This window comes from Harpegnathos saltator, unplaced genomic scaffold, assembly GCF_003227715.2.
Source record: "Harpegnathos saltator strain DR-91 unplaced genomic scaffold, Hsal_v8.6 scaffold103, whole genome shotgun sequence".
Lineage (NCBI taxonomy): Eukaryota > Metazoa > Arthropoda > Insecta > Hymenoptera > Formicidae > Harpegnathos > Harpegnathos saltator.
This window is the reverse complement of record NW_020229877.1, coordinates 723,315-740,236: the sequence shown is the minus strand read 5'-3', so window position 1 is coordinate 740,236 and position 16,922 is coordinate 723,315. Positions and strand designations below refer to the sequence as shown.

Sequence of the window (16,922 nt, the reverse complement as noted above, 5' to 3'; positions counted from 1 at the left end):
TTGTGACCGCACGCGTCTTTGATGAGTCAACAGAGAAGCGGCACGTGAATTATAATTCTTATACAGAAATTTAGTACGAATATTAAGAAACGAGAGAATGGTAATTTAATTATAATTATAATAGTTATATATAATTATTTTTACACATGTACTTTCCACCTATACCATACATTTGTAATTAAAATATTTCGTTGGATTTAGTTTTTCATGCTGACAACGTAACACGAAAGTGATCTCTATTCGTGCTAATAAAGCGACAAAATTCACGCACGATGTATTTGTTTTATGCTTGCAACGTCGAAAATTGAACTATATTTACGAAATTTACATCGGTCCGGCTGATTCCATTAAACGGAATTAATACGTAATGACTCGACGAAAAATCCGAAAGTTGGTCGCTGTGATGAGTTCGCAACTAATGATTCACACAATCACATCGGTGATATACGATGTATATATGGGCTCGTGTGTGCATGTATAGATCGCCGGCTAGAAATGAATTACGTAATGTCGTCGCCAATGCACGCATGCTCCAATGTCGCATCTACGCAATTCGGTGTGTCATCGTAAATGCGTAGTGGACCTGCTGAATATTAGCAAATGTCCACGTATCGTCTCCAGTCTGTACCTTTTGACCTCGCGCTCACTCAAATTTGTGTACACCGCTTACACAGCGAATGTAATTCCGAGTATGCTCCCAACGCGCAATCTATAGTTTTGTAAATCACATTGTAATTTTATATCGTTTTCCATAGTTCGCGTCAAAAGAATTATAAATAACCGCATGACACAACGGCGCACGAGTGTCGATATCCGCGTGTCTCGACGGACCGACTTTCCGTGGGTACGATATAAATATCGTTGGATATACATGGCATACGATACTCCGCTATATTCGCGCGTTGCTATAAACGGTATCATATTGCATAATTTTTTAACTAGGAATCGAAGAACTCGCGCCATATACGGTACAGAGTTTCAACCCTTCACCTCCTTTGACATTTAAACACCTGCGAAATAAGTAATGTTCTCCACTGAGATAAATCTCACTGAAAAAAAACTACAACGAGAGGCGCATTTATGCGTGCTCGAAAGTCAAGAGGTTGAATGATAACTTTGCATTGCTTCGTACATAAAAACGTTTCTTCGCTATTAATAATTCACAAGCTGACTTCATGGAGGACATTCACGAGTACCTCCTAAAAGAGAAAGAGTTTCTTATTTGAAACAAATACCGGTAATTAATGCTCTCACGAAGGTTAACGCTTCAATCGTCGCATTAATTCGTCGAACGAAGCAAGTCTATGCGACTTGACGTATGAATTGGAGGAAGAGAAACTATCTCGTTTTATTAACTTTTTCTAAATATATATAATAATTGCAAAATTTATTCTCACGAGCACGGGTACCCTGACCTAGCAATGCCGGCACTGAAGCGCGTCTGGACGAGCGGAATACCGAAACGGGTTAAAAGGCCGCGCCGACGACGGACCGCGGACGTGAACGCGGAACATGCATCCGGTTGTTCGCACGATCTCGTCCGCGTCCCCGCCGTCCACCGCGCGCTCCATCGTGGCCGCCGAGTCGTCGTCGTCGCGCGTCTGTCAAAATCGGCGAGTGGCTCGCGGCGGTGGATCGCACGCGGGGAGAATGTGAGAAGGAGCAGGTGGAGGTAGAGCCGAGGAGAGAAGAGATAAGCGGACGCGAGAGCTCGTGCTGCGGCTGTCCTATCGCGGGGAACTGATCGACGCGCCTGATCGACGATTACCGGAGGATGCGTCCGCGCTCGAGAGGCGCAACCACGGCGACCGGCGTCTGTACATTCTACTCGTGATAACGACGAGTTGCTGGAGCTGGTGCAACAGACGGACGAGGAGGAGGAGGAGGAGGAGGAGGAGGAGGAGAAGGAAGAGGAGCACCACAAGAGGTAACAACGTTTAGAGAAAGAGGGACATCGTCGTCCTCGTCGTTGTCGTTGCCGTCATCCCCGTTGTACACTCGACACAAGCAGCAATGGCCGCCGCCGTCAACGGGGTCGGGCTCGAGGAGCTGAGGACCGAAATCGAGCGGTTGTCGCGCGAGCTCGATTTAGCTTCTACCGAGAAGATACAGTCGGCGCAGTATGGGCTCGCGTTGCTCGAGGAGAAGTCGGCTCTGCAGCAACGATGCAACGACCTCGAGGCCCTCTACGAAAACACGAAGCACGAGCTGGAGATCACGCAGGAGGTTAGTGCGATGAGATTTTTCGGATCGGAGCGCAGCTGTGTCTATTCGGACACGCGTGTTTGCCTCGACACGCCCGCCTACGCGGCGTGAACGAAGGAGAGAAAATTTATTCTGTCCTTGCGACAGTTCTCTTGGGAGCGTTAATTAATGCTTCATAGAGCTGCATATAAGGCATAGGCGAATTCGGAGCAGAGGGGTAGTGGAGCAAAGTATGAAGTAGAAAGTTAGAAGAAAGTACTCGCTTGTTCATTCAGATTAGAATTTAATTTAGGATTTTGCCGAAATGGGTGCAAAATCGACTGCATAACTTGCCCCCAACAAATGTATCAAATGAACATGAATTAAGAGAGTGTAAGCAGTAGAGTGACTTATTTGTTGCATCTGTTTCAGCTATTCAATTCATTCGCTTGTAGTTGTACGATTGTATTTAGTTGTTTCACTAAGAAACTCACAATGAAAATTTAGTGAAAGTGCATTTGTAATTGGATCTATCTGGAAAGCAAAATTCAAAAGAAGAATTTTTATGCTAAGCTAAACAAGCTCTAGTCTAATCTCTAATCTATTATTTGTTGCACAATTATACGAGCATACATTAAAATACATCTTGTCATTATTTTAGGCCCTTGCGAAATTCCAAACGACTACAAAACTGACCACAAAGAGCGGCATTGAGCAAGAAGAGAGTCTTCTCAATGAGAGTGCCGCTCGTGAAACATCTCTACAAACACAGATCATAGAGCTGGAGAATGAAACAAAACAGGTGTGCACCAACAGTTGGCTGCAATTGTCGATTTGCAGATCCTTTTCTGCAGATCCTCTTCTACAGGTCCTCTTTCTGACGTGATAAATTTCTTTTAGTTACGTCATGAATTGGAACGCGTGGAGGCGGAACGCGATCACGCGCTGCAAGAGCGTGAAGAGGTCGGCAAGGACCACCAGCAGGCAGAGACGGAGCGCAAGTCACTGCGGACGGAATTACGGGAGTGCAGATTCCGCGAGACTCGCCTACTCCAAGACTACTCCGAGCTGGAGGATGAAAACATCTCATTGCAGAAACAGGTGTCCGGCTTGCGGTCCAGTCAAGTAGAATTCGAAGGTGCCAAACATGAGATCCGCAGATTGACGGAAGACGTTGAGTTGCTTAACAGCCAGGTAGAAGAGCTGACGAACCTGAAGAAGATAGCGGAGAAGCAAATGGAGGAGGCTCTGGAATCTCTGCAGGCCGAGCGTGAAGCCAAATACGCCTTGAAGAAGGAGTTGGACCAGCGAATTAACAGCGAATCGATTTACAATCTCAGCAATCTCGCGCTCTCCATCCGAGGCATCACGGAAGATCAGACGATATGCAGCGACGGCGAGGACGATTCGCCCGCTTTGCGTAGAATCGAAGCGGACTTGAAAACACAAGAACCGGGCACGTCCGCGACCGACAAGCAGGTCGATCTGTTCTCTGAAATTCATCTGAACGAGCTGAAGAAACTGGAGAAGCAGCTGGAGCTCGCGGAGACCGAGAAGGCTCATCTGATGCAGAACCTACGCGAGTCGCAGTACGCGGTTGAGAAGAGTCAGGGCGAGTTGCAAACGTTCGTTGCGCGGATAGTGCAGCTAGCAGCGCATGTGCAATCGTTACATCATCTTCATTCCAAGTTGCCGGAGAAGCAGAGCGAAGAAACGACGCTGGATAAACTCAATCAGGTATATTCATGTGTATATTGCTCAAACGGTTTCTGAGATTGAGATATGAGAAGCATAGAGTTGTATTTTCTACAACTTGTATAAAATATTGCTCTAATGACGTTTGATTGTTTTTACAGGCCATTGTGCAATATCATCAGTGGAGCACCATGTCCGCTCGCGAAATTGCCCAATTGCAGAAGGACTTGGCGGAATTGGAAAACGGCTTGGCCGTGTCCGACTCGACGCAGCAATTGAGAACGGAGCTGACGAATCTTAGAAACAAGGTACGAATTTCACCGTATTTCACCACGCGATTTCTCGGAGATATACTAAAGCAACAATCGTCTGCGGCGGAAGAGCAAAGGCGTAAGTTAAAGCAGTCTGTTGTAAGATGTAGAGAGAAATGAAAGAAAGAGAAAGAAAGATCAAGAAAGTTCGGTAATGGCAAGAATATAAATGTGTGTATGCGATGCCGGCGCAGAATATCATGCAACATTCGGTTACCTTGAATAGAAATTGTGGCGTTTCAGATACCCGAGTCAGAGAAGAGCCTTCGAGAAAAGGTTGGAACGTGTGGTCCCCTTGACGTATTTACCAAATTATACAATAACAATTTGTCTTGTTGGCTCCTCTAATGATCCGTACAGATTCTCGCTTTTTCAGTGTCCTAACAACCCATACATATCGCTTCCTCTGATACTTCTTCATACATTTTTAACCGTACTTGTTTCCGAAGCTACTGACGAATTCACCATCGCTCCATTGAATGTGGATTCACGTGTGAGAATATCTCTCGGAGAGAGAGACAGCTTCCCGGACTCGTGCCTTTTTATTCTCACACGCGGATCGCCTTCTCGCATTAGCATCTGAACGAATGAACACGTCGTCATTATCAGTCGCTCGAAAGGAACGACGTACGGATCGTATAATATGCTATGCACCGTGGCTTTTTCTTTCAGAAATAGAATGCGCTTAGGAACAAGAAGTCTCTCAGAGAATTGATATCGCTCTCCTCTTGTTGTAAATTTCATGCGCATCTAACGTAGCATGTGTCGATCGGACTCGCTGAGCCTGTTTTGCACGATGCTCAGATAAGAGAAATCGTACACGACGTATGCCACATTCTCGCGGCGTCTATTCTAGTAGTACTCGCAAAACTGCGTACTTGATCCTAAAAAAATACTACTACTACTACTACTACTACTACTACCATCACCACCACCACCACGACCACCACCACCACCACCCGAGTTTTGCAAACTCGTCTCACGAACAAACTTCCGACAAACACGCAGTATCAAGCAAAGCGTACCTAGTGCATTTATTGCGATTGGTATCGCGCTCTCGGTCGCGCGACTAACGTTTCGCACCTTCGTTTCAGCTCTTGGACACGGAGCAGAGAAGCATGCAACTCGAATCGGATGTGTCCACTCTGTCGAAGCTTACCGCCGAGGCAGGCGGCTTTCTCGATTCCGCTCAGAACGATCTACAAAATCTTTCGGAGGAACTCGCGCAACTTTATCATCACGTGTGCACAGTCAACGGCGAGACTCCTTCGAGAGTGGTATTGGATCACGAGAAGATCGTACCCGAGAAGGAAGAGGAGAACAGCAAGATGGACTGGTGCCGAACCTTGTTTAAAACTGACATCAAGATCAAGGATCTGGAAAGCCTTAGCAAAGCGAAGGAGATTGCGAAACACATAGAGACGGCGATGGACCAAATAAAGCATCTCAGGAGCTCCGTGGAGCATACGATCGAGTTATCAAAAGTCAAAGGAATGCAGTCTAATGTCTGCAACGTTTGTGAGGGTGAGTATGCGCAATTTGTGTATATTTTGTTAAAGATTTTCTTTGTCCGGTTTTCTAGACGCAGACAGATGTTATTTTGTGATACCGTGATGTAGGTGATAGTTTATTCTCACGTCGACAATTTAATTTACGATAAACTCCTTTTGCTCTCGCAGCTTCCGTCAACGAAAACAAAGCAGAGGTAACAGACCTTCAAGAGCAAGTCATCAGATTAAAGGCCTTGTTGTCTGCTAAACGGGAACAGATTGCCACGTTGAGAACGGTACTCAAATCAAACAAGAACACAGCGGAGGTAGCGTTGACGAACCTGAAGAGCAAGTATGAGAACGAGAAGAGCATCGTGAACGAGACGATGCTGAAATTGAGAAATGAGCTTAGGATGCTGAAGGAAAATGCCGCGACGTTCTCAAGTGAGTATTTCATTTTCTCTGTATCTCTCTATTGTTCTGCCTTTGCCACAATCGGGATTCCTTGATATTTCGCAAAAAGCTACCTGTGAAAGAGAACAGACAGATTATATTGAGCTAGCCGTCAATCAATGAATCTTCATTGATTCATCTCCTTCTTGCAAAACGATTTTATAAAACTCACTCGTTTGTCAGTGAAATTCAATAATTTAACTCTGTTTTTTCCGTTTTGTTCTCCTAACACATGCCCACTAACATAATTAAAAATACTCTCGCCACCAGTTATTATGAGTGCTCTGCTGTTAATTCTCTGGGGTACCACGGTCGATTTTTCAAACGCCCTGGTTTTGTGCCATAATTATTGCATTGCATAAGAACGATCCGCGATATCTCATATTCTTATATATAAGTGTGACTAGTCGGGCATTATCGCCTTTCGGAACATGATGCATCAATATACCTGGTCCCGACCGTGTGCTTGGTGCGCGTTCCTTCTGCCATAACTTTACGCTGCACAGGTGCATCAAACATAAGACAGTGTCTAACAATTAATCACGACGCCTTTCCCGTTCCCGATCCTCTCTCCATGGGGAAGTACGATACGCTACTTGGTCATGCGCGTTGTCTGACTCTGTCGCTCGCTTATCTCTACATCGTGTTAAACCCTGCTAACCATACACTCTCCAGGTCTGCGTGCAATGTTCGCTGCACGCTGCGAAGAGTACGTGACGCAAGTCGATGAGCTTCAACGGCAGCTTGCCGTGGCGGAGGACGACCGGAAGACGCTGAACCAGCTGCTACGTTTGGCAGTGCAGCAGAAGCTCGGTCTTACCATGAAGCTGGAGGAACTGGAGGTTGACCGGGAGCTGCGCAATACCAGACGGCACGCCGCCGGGGCGAACGGTCGCGGTAGACCGCGACTGTCGCAACAGACGAACCGTCCCCACTTAGGCAGAGACTTCTTCTAGAAAATGATGAAGATGTGGAGCAAGATATTCTGAGAGAAGCAAGGATTTTGAAAACCTTTTCGAATTTTTCTACTGCTCGTTGCCGCGGCCGCGATTGTCGTGGGCTTTATTAGAAGACTCTAGTGAGTATCATTGACTTCTCTTTCGTTAGAAATGAGACGTGACGTCCGCGGTCTCGTAGATACGTGCGCTGTAATACCGAGAACGATAGCGTTCTCGCGAGACGTATTTTTGCAAAAGAGGCGGACGGGCGGACATGTTGAATGTTTAAGAAACATGAAAAAGAGACAGAGAGAGAGAGAGAGAGAGAGAAAGAGAAAGAAAGAAAAGAAAAGAAAATTATGACGCCGTCCTCACTATAATCAGGAGAGAATCGCGTTTGGTAAATCCAGGAAATTAAGGGAGGATAAGAAAGGATGTTTTGAAGGTTTGCGAAATGTTCGGTTTCATGCCCCGCGAATTTTGCTCCATATCATAGAGTCTCTTTCGGGGAGAGCTCTGCCTTGTGTTACCACTATTGTTAGTAGAGAAGTCTAAGAGGAGTATAGGATAAAAAAGAAAAAACCTTCGTTGAGGCGACCTTGCTGTCTACAGCATAAGTTCGCTACTCACGGTTTTTAACGAGTTGTACTACGTTCTCTGCGTATGAGACGCGCGTCAGCCGTGTTCTTCGCAATGCCGTTGAGTGCGAATCAACGTGCGATTGTTCGATCCGTTCTCGGTTTCCTTTTTATTCTACTGTACAGAGGCAACATACCCTCTGCGTTCGGATGTCGTGGACTTCGGGAAGCTCGTCCGAGCTTCTCCAGCTGTCGCCTTTAGCATGCTTAATTTATTAACGCTTCATGTATTCCCGAACGATTTCTCGTTGCCACGGCGACCGCCAGGATGTTCCGTTGATATATTCTGCGCCGCGTAGTAACCGTTCGTGGACCGGCGAGACGCTTTCACATACGTTAGAAGAAGAAGAGAGAAAGGAGAAGAAGGGAGACGCATGACGAAAAGAAAAACGTATACCGTTTGTAGGTAGATAGATAGGACGACGGTGAATTTTACATTGCATACCATAGAGACAATATCGATATCGCGCGCGCACACGCGACCGGTAGCGTTTATAATCAAAGTAGCAGAACAAAATGTCGTAGGCAAGTAGACTCAAAAAGAGTTTTATTAACCGGTAGCCGAATAACAGAACGTAGGGACCCATCTTCCAAGTAGAACCTCTCAGGTCAACCTCTTAATGAATGCCGACGCAAAACTACACTCGGACGCATCGAACGGTCCACCACTTATTTCACACTCGTTTATTTTTCCCGACGATCTTCATCGGGCATTTTGCAGAAACGGTTGTTTTGCGGTCAGTCCTCACGCGTTGTCGCTCACTCGCTTATCTTTTATCGTCGGGGATCTGTATACGTTTCTGCAATCTTGCTGTTTGACTGTTTTATTCGTGCCACTGAGGAGGAAGATCCGAATCGAGCTGAAGCGTTCGGATGCCATCCGCACAGGCACTCACGTTTGAAAAATATCACTAATACTTGTATTGACATATGCGAGATCAAGGCTCTCATGGGCTCCTGATTATGCTGATTATACTTTAATTTTGTATCTAGGAGCCTTTGCCATCCTTTCTTCGGATACCTCGTTCTTTCCTCCACGATCTAATCTGTGTAACGCGGCCTAAGTGGTCCACATCATTTCTATTGATGTGTAGTGGCAGCTAGTTAAATCTGCATGTCTTGTTTATTAGACTTGATTATTACAATGATAATTGCATGTATTAGAGATGCAGCTATTCTTGGTGCAGCTTTTATCATTTGTTACAATTATTTATCTAGATGTGTATGTGTTTTTATCGGCAATACGCCTCGCGAGGCATTTCGACTTTGCAATATTCATTGAAGCATAATGACCGCGCCGACCTTGCCTTCAACAGGTCGCGAGAAAAGATTTCTTAGTTTGAAAAGAGCGCACAAGAGGAGTTTCGATTATTTGCAGCTTTATCGGTTATCATTGTCTTGTACTTTTGTGGAAGTGTAAACGTGATATATATGCTCACGATGTATTACGCAGGTTGCTCTTTTACCTTGGTATTTTCTGTAGATATACACACGTATTTCTCTTTAATATTATATTCATATGTATAATTTATATAACTCGCCTTTTTGCAGAAAATAGTCATTCCAATCGAGATAATCACAGTGTAATCGATGCTTGATTTTTAATGATCATATCACCTTTATATATACGCCGATATTTTACGAATCATGTATTATTTATTGTTATTACCATTATTGGCGTTATCATTATTGTCGAAGTACGTTGAAGTATTTAAAATGCAATGAACGTAAAAGAGCGTCCTGCAAATGAATTTATACATTTATACAATTTAATCACGTCATAGATTGTCTTCAATCAAATTTGTTATTATGGCTGTATTATTATTATCCTTTTATTTTTATTACTATTATTATTATTATTATTATATTACTATTTTTATTATTATTATTAATATTGCCTGTCGACTTCGTCGCTCGTATTAAGACGAATATCTAAAGAGAATTTATCGATCGTTCATCAATCAATGTATAAATTGATTGATCAGTTGTCGCTATTATTATATCTACATCGTGTAATTATAGCATCGTCTGTGTCTAAAACGCGTGCCGCGAATAGGAATCCTCTGTTCCCCATTTTATACGACCCAACCGTGGGATTACGTTCTATTCGCATTTAGAATAAAGCGATGTGTTCTCTAATCCTCCGCTTAAGTTTACGTTTAATTTCCTGTATCGGATTTCGCAATTACGTCACATTGATGCAATCGCGTCTTCGAATAGTAGATTATAATTCATTTGATATAATCTTAAGTATGAACTACATCGAGACGCAAGAAAAATCAGCAGGGAATTCCGCAAGATTCGCACGCACTTTAATGTTAGACACAGGTCGAGCTAATTTGTGTCCACAAACCGAGCCAGTCTCAGACCACCGTCCCTTCCCTTCTCACCACGCACCAGCGTCGGGAATGAGCCGGGCAATGAAAGATTCTTCCGTTAACTCAAGGAACTATCCTCATGTATTTTTCACGAGAAACTTCGTCCTCGACTCTTACCTAGCCGTCCGCGCCGCTCGACGCGACTGGAAAGACGCCGATAGATTAGAGATCAATCGGGGAAGGAATCGTCATTGCGTAATTAACGACGGCGACGACAGAGTGGATAATTGTAATTCAGAGACTGCGCGCGATTGTCGACATTCGATGATAATGTATGCGTGTGTGTGAGACTATGTAAAATCGTATGGCGTCTCGATAGATTTTTAAAAACTGTGAGATCGTTTCGTCACGATTGGACGATTTCTACGCTCGTTGAGATTTGTTAATATGTTTCTCTTGTTAAACGACTTGGCGAAGGATCGCGACGACGGCGCACAGTCTCGGAAACTCGTCGCCGTCACAGGTCGGCGAATCGCGCGCGCATACATGTATAGTCCAGTCGCGGAGGCGCACAGCTCTTCGACAACTTCTGCCAAAGATATTCTGTCCTTTCGAAGGACCGACATGACCGGTTCCTTCTATACATTTAGCGTCCTTCACAAAGTTCCTTCGCGCTCGTAAGAGGTTGCGTATCGGCGCCGTGAATTTCTATTTACGCCATCTCGCCGACTATCGTCCTGAATGCTCCTCCGGAAGAGGATTCTTCCTTCCTCTCCCGCGCCTTGAAATCCTCACCTCTTGCATGTCGTCAAGATCGCTCGATGATTTCGCGTTTTTTATACCGATTGTTTCAATCAGCCCGGCTGGCGTCTGAGCCATTCGCCAAATCTCCTGACATGAATTGTATTTTTTGAGGAGGAGACCGTCTCAGAGAGGATTGGGAGAGCGTTCAGTCCTTGTGTACCGAATCACTTATCGAGCATGCGTTTAAGAAGCTAGAGTGTGTTTGTAAGCTGGAGAGAAAGGAGAGCGACTTCGAGACCGTATTGAGAAAACGATCTCGAGAGGAAAACGGCGGGTGTTGCGCACTTTGTGAACAATAATATTCGGGATCTGCCCGTCGCATGAATTGCTAAACAAGGGTCAGAATGGCGGGCAGATTTGCTCAAGGCTTCCACAAAAAACTCTCATTGCGTCCCGCCCGGTAATGTTCCCGACGTTGGTGCGCTTAGATCACAATACGTGAGACTAGGAGTTAAAAAGAAAAAAGAGATAAGGTGAGACTCGAGTGACGAGTCGATTAGTTGTAAACGGCGTAGGCTAAGAGATACGTTTGACTGCGTAATATGCGTGCTGGGAAATTAATTGGTCCAGGAGGAGGAGGAGGAAGAGGAGCGAGGAAACTCGATGTAATTTGCAATGTGAGACGTTCCGAAGATGACGTTGCGTGTACTGCGCTTCGACCGGGTCCATGTCGCACCTTGTACGCGAGATATTTTTACACTTTGTCGTTTACACTCAGTCATCACAAATCATGTTAAGAAATAACGTTCTTATTTCTTTTCGTATCAGCGGTGATAATCGGGACGACGAACGGACTATGTCGTTACTTTGCGAATTTGCGCACGTACAACGACGAACGACTTGGAACAAGCAGTTGCTAATTGGTAATTGGTAATATATTGTTGGTCGCTGAAAATTATTTGCTCAATCAAATATACAGCACGAGAGAGCTGTTAGATGTTAGCAATTTGAACGGATTCGCAAGATGATGTGACCTCGCAGTCGTCGTTTCGATTATAGGAAATCCGTTAAATAAAATCACTTCGTTGGGAGCAATATCGATTCTTCAGCGTACGTAACGCTTTATATTAGGTATTATTAATTGCGTATTATTCAGTACTCTTGATGCAGAACACATATAGGTCAATTATAACTCGACACTCCGTTGGAAACGTTGGAATCACTTTCCTCATCTGTTTTCCTGGATTAGATGTAATCTTACGCAGTTGTATTATATTTACTATAGACTTATACGATCATTTTATAATATAAACACACACACATACACACACACACATATATATATATATAGCGTTTGACATTCGATGTTGAGTAATAATATTATCAACCAGCATAGCGAGATATATTTGATGAATTACTGACGACACATCTTTTAAGTTTAGTAACTCTCATACGTTATGTCTCCAACTTAAAAAAAAAAGAAAAAAACAAACAGAAGCCTTTATCACACAAAGCGAGATCTAACGACTTGGCTTTGCCTCGTGCTCGAGCATGGACCCAGAAAATTGTACATATTGTAAATGCACTTCTAGCGTTACGGCATTATACATACATTATGTAAAACGTACCAATTACATCGCGGAGATTAGCGAACGGTTTATAACTATATATATATATATATGTATATATATATGTGTGTATATATATATATATATATATATATATATAGATATACATAGATATATTATACGAACGTCAACGAGCGTATTATATTTTCTCTGTAACCGCATAGATCATTAATCGTTAGTGTAGAAGAGAAAGAAAAAACCCGGAAACCAGCCGCCGTTCATAGCAACCTTGTGAGATTTTTCTGCGTTTATTGAAAATTAATTAATCGGAGCAGAGGCGCGCAGCCAGTCGTATTAAATTAGGTCGGACGTAGCAGTTAACTAGATAGTCGGTCAGTGATACATTATTTGCAAAGAAATATTTAAAAAAAGAATGAAAAAGGATAAAAAAATGAGAGGAAGAGAAAATAAGGTGCGTATTCAAACCACACTCGTGGTACCTGGCGTTGACGTTATTAAACGATGATACACTATACGTAGTAGAGATTCTTTTTGTAACATAAAGCGAAATATAATCATTTGTAACAGGATAGCGATCACGAATCAATTTTTTCTATGTTTGTTAACTATTAATTAGGTCTTTAAATAAGTTTTGCGGATTTTTCGCTTAAAAAACATTTATTAAAATGAAATAGCTACTAACATTTTTTAATCAAAATAATTGCTGCTAGCTTTTATGATTTTTTTTAGAATGATGACTCCTTGGAGCAAAAGAATCGGGTTCGCATCTTTGCTAAACTAAATGTTCTATATTATCGGTCGTGTCAACACTGGCCAACCGTTCCGTGGTATTCAAAACAAGTTACTCAATAATAAGATTTTTATTCTTTGATAAAGTGATACGTGAAGATATTTTATGAAATGCTTTATAGATTATTTTTTGTGAAATATGCTTCTGTACTTATTACTGATTATTAATGTTTTTGCAGTATTAAGTAGACATTATTGGTGCACACATAACCTCTGATTCTAGTTATCGTAATTTGACTATTTTACTTTGATTTATATAACTGATGCAATGATCATTATAATTGCAAAACTTAATAAACAAATTGCTAATTGACATTATCAGTTAATACTGATTGATCTCTAAGATATACTAAACTTTCATGTTATTCTTTCAACTTTATCAATTGTGTAATATCAATTTACATCATGACAATTGTTGATTATATACAAACTCTATCCGATAATCCATATTTTGGCGCTGGCTTTGGCCTCTTTGGCCTTGGTGCCACTGCTGCTTTATTGAGAAAAAGTGCACAATTTGGGGCTGTATTATTCAGGTATCTTTTGATATAAAAATGTACCATAGCAATTTGCCATAGTCCATTTGCATAGCAAGATATTAATGTTATCTTTTTATTCCTAGACGGCATTATATGATCACTTTGGAAGTACCATGCCGTGACAAAAGTTATCAATGGCTTCTACAATGGATCACACACAAAGGTGCTCGTAAGACTCAACATCTCTCTGTGGAGACTAGCTTTGAACAGAAAGAAACTGGTCATGTGAAAACAAAATATGATTTTATTCCCAGTATAGGAACTCATTTCTTCAGGTCAGACTGTTGCCAGGTTTCTTTTTCAAATGTCATTCTTTTTATATATTAGAATTTTCTGTGATCTTTTTTCTTTATTGATATGTATATATATATATATATATATATATATATTGATCTCAAGTGTATTTGGTATTGATTAAAATTTTTCTCAACAAGCTTATTCTAACATCTTTCCTTATTTTTGCAGGTATAAGGGGAATTGGATAAAAGTTGAAAGAACAAGAGAACAACAGACTTTAGACTTACATATGGGTATACCATGGGAGACTGTGCAGTTAACAGCCTTTGGCAAGGACAGAAGCATATATTTCAACATCCTTGAAGAAGGTTGAGTTTATATTACAAATATTTATGAAATTTATTTATTATCAAGAAATTAAAGAAAATTCTTCATTTTTGTAGCCAGACAAATGGCATTGAAAGAGCATGAGGGAAAAACTATAATGTATACTGCTATGGGAAGCGAATGGCGACAGTTTGGTCATCCTAAGAAAAAACGACCATTGGAGTCGGTAGTTTTAGATACTGGTGTGTCTGAAAGAATAGTCAATGACTGCCGAGAATTTATCAATAATCCTTCGTGGTACAGCGAAAGAGGTATCCTATCAACAATTTAAATCCATACTTTTTTAATTTTATTTGAAAAATTTGCTATCAACTGCCTAGTCAGTAAGAGAAGAATCTCCTTACTTCTCCATCTCTACATTACATTACTTTTTTGAAGAGTCAACATTATTTTATTTTTTGATCCTTTTCTCTAAATCATATTCTTTTAGGAATTCCGTATCGCCGAGGCTATTTATTGTATGGGCCTCCAGGATGCGGAAAGTCATCATATATTACTGCCTTGGCTGGAGAACTAGAGCGCGGCATTTGTGTCTTAAATTTATCTGAAAGAGGTCTGACGGACGACAGACTGAATCACTTATTAGCAGTAGCTCCGCAGCAAACCATTATCCTTCTCGAAGATATCGACGCTGCTTTTACCAGCAGGCAGGAATCTAAAGAAGGTGAGATTTCTCAGAAATCGGACATATTAATGAAACAACCAATTATTCATGTTACTTGTATCATTTTCAATTTTAGTCAAAGCAGCGTACGAGGGTCTGAACAGAGTTACGTTTAGCGGTTTGTTAAACTGCCTGGATGGCGTAGCATCTGCAGAAGCTAGGATATTATTTATGACGACTAATTATCTGGAAAGATTGGACCCTGCACTCGTTAGACCAGGCAGAGTCGATGTTAAGGAATATATTGGTACGTATATGGAAATATAATGAAGAAATAATAGTAGAGATTAAAAACGATAATTAAAAAACTATACAGTCATCATGATATTTCATTTCTTTCAGGATGGTGCAGCGAGAATCAGGTTGAGCAAATGTTCCGAAGATTCTACAGAGAACCGGGCAAGGATCCTGATGTACTCGCGAGAAAATTTGCAGATAACGTTATTTCCTACAAAAGAAACGTCAGTCCTGCGCAAATTCAAGGATACTTCATGTTTCATAAAAACAATCCAGATGCGGTGATAAATAATGTTGCACAAATCTGGGAACTCACGTGATGAAAAGTGAAATCTAGTATAATCTGAAGCAGGACTATTTATATTAGCATCGATGACCATGCGAAGTGACTATAGTACATACACATATACACACATTCTTGTGTTTTATATAAAGATACTTTATTATTCTGAAGAGAGATCAATCTATACAGAGTACAGAGTGAGTAATCATTATTTCCATTTTACTTGCGCGAATATAAAACAGAGAATGAACACTTGAGTAAAAACGAATATAATTAAAAATATCTTGGTATTACATAATGTACAACTGTTGAGATATTGTCACGTGGTAGAAAATACAAAGATATTAATGCGAAGTGAAAACGAAAATGAAAATCCGACAAAATTCTTCTACATCTGATATTTTGTTTCTCGTAACTAGTGCGCTATTTTGCATTTGTACCACCGGCAATTGTATATGGACGAGATATATGAATACTGCTTTGTTCAAACGAAAAGACTTCCTCAAGTATTATAACAAAAAATAATTTTACCAATGTAAATATCAATCCTTAGCTGGACACTACGGTCAGAAAATATGGTGTGTATAAAACAGTAACAGTCTTACAGTAGTAACGTCAACGTTGCATTAATTTAAGAAAATTGTATATATATATATATATGAGGGTATGGTAGAAAAAAGGCAGTTTTCCTATACTAAATGTAACTACTTTGGCAGCCTGCTTGAAGTCGACCCACTACACAGTTTTCTAACTGGAACATGCCAATTTGTACTATGTTGTTTCAAAGCAGATTCATATAATAATTAAATATATCGTACACATATTATATTCGCAAGTATTTTCACGAATATACGCTCACAGAAAGTCGAATATCTGTATATATTGAAAATAGATCTATCACTGAATTCACTAAGAAGTCCCTTGGGCTCTCTATCCTACACAACTATCAATAAAGAATAGTTGACAGTAGACACCCGCGATATTTCTATTGAATTCGTTTGATATTCAGATTTTGTTTTGTTTTTCACTTTCTCTCTTTTTCTTTCTCTCCTTCTCGATCATTAGAAATAATATTTACAACATAAACATTCGAGACCTCTTAATTTAATGAAGTCCGACCATGCCGTATAAAAATCAATTTTCAATATACAATACAACTTCAGATTACGACTCCACATTATTTAAAGAGATGATATATCGTAGCAAAATAAACATATGATGTATGTCTACTCTATGTACGATTCTCTATTTACACATTGTAGTCTTTATCTTCTCAATTCACTCAAATTTGCCTAACCAATTACAGGGAATCACAATGAAATGCTGCATTATTGCGACCGTAAAAGTCTTCGAAAGTTAATGCAACTTTTCTCAAACGTAACAGTCGGAGAATCATCGAGTTTTTTTGCACATATACAATTATCTT

General features: G+C 41.2%; 2 protein-coding genes across 4 annotated transcripts; both read left to right on the top strand.

Annotated features, from left to right (window-relative positions):
- Positions 1 to 1,464: 1,464 nt before the first annotated feature.
- BicD (Microtubule-associated protein Bicaudal D) lies at positions 1,465 to 7,495 on the top strand. Of its 2 annotated transcripts, XM_011149294.3 has the most exons (8): positions 1,465 to 2,226; positions 2,846 to 2,986; positions 3,085 to 3,921; positions 4,041 to 4,187; positions 4,434 to 4,466; positions 5,285 to 5,714; positions 5,870 to 6,124; positions 6,809 to 7,495. In XM_011149294.3, exons 1-8 carry the CDS (start codon positions 2,014 to 2,016, stop codon positions 7,087 to 7,089), a joined length of 2,337 nt encoding a protein of 778 aa, XP_011147596.1. In that variant the 5' UTR covers positions 1,465 to 2,013; the 3' UTR covers positions 7,090 to 7,495. The 2 variants fall into 2 exon arrangements, with proteins under 2 accessions (XP_011147596.1, XP_011147597.1); XM_011149295.3 differs by lacking the exon at positions 4,434 to 4,466 and having other exon boundaries at positions 1,467 to 2,226.
- Positions 7,496 to 13,397: 5,902 nt separating this feature from the next.
- On the top strand, positions 13,398 to 16,904 carry Bcs1 (mitochondrial chaperone BCS1). 2 transcript variants are annotated; one of them, XR_003112963.1, is made up of 8 exons: positions 13,555 to 13,685; positions 13,772 to 13,963; positions 14,154 to 14,293; positions 14,369 to 14,563; positions 14,743 to 14,976; positions 15,053 to 15,223; positions 15,319 to 15,693; positions 16,803 to 16,904. XR_003112963.1 is itself a non-coding variant. In XM_019843568.2 (7 exons), the coding sequence occupies exons 1-7, from the start codon at positions 13,555 to 13,557 to the stop codon at positions 15,531 to 15,533; spliced, it is 1,278 nt and encodes a 425-aa protein (XP_019699127.1). In that variant the 5' UTR covers positions 13,398 to 13,554; the 3' UTR covers positions 15,534 to 16,596. The 2 variants fall into 2 exon arrangements, 1 of the variants encoding a protein (XP_019699127.1); XM_019843568.2 differs by lacking the exon at positions 16,803 to 16,904 and having other exon boundaries at positions 13,398 to 13,685; positions 15,319 to 16,596.
- Positions 16,905 to 16,922: the final 18 nt, after the last annotated feature.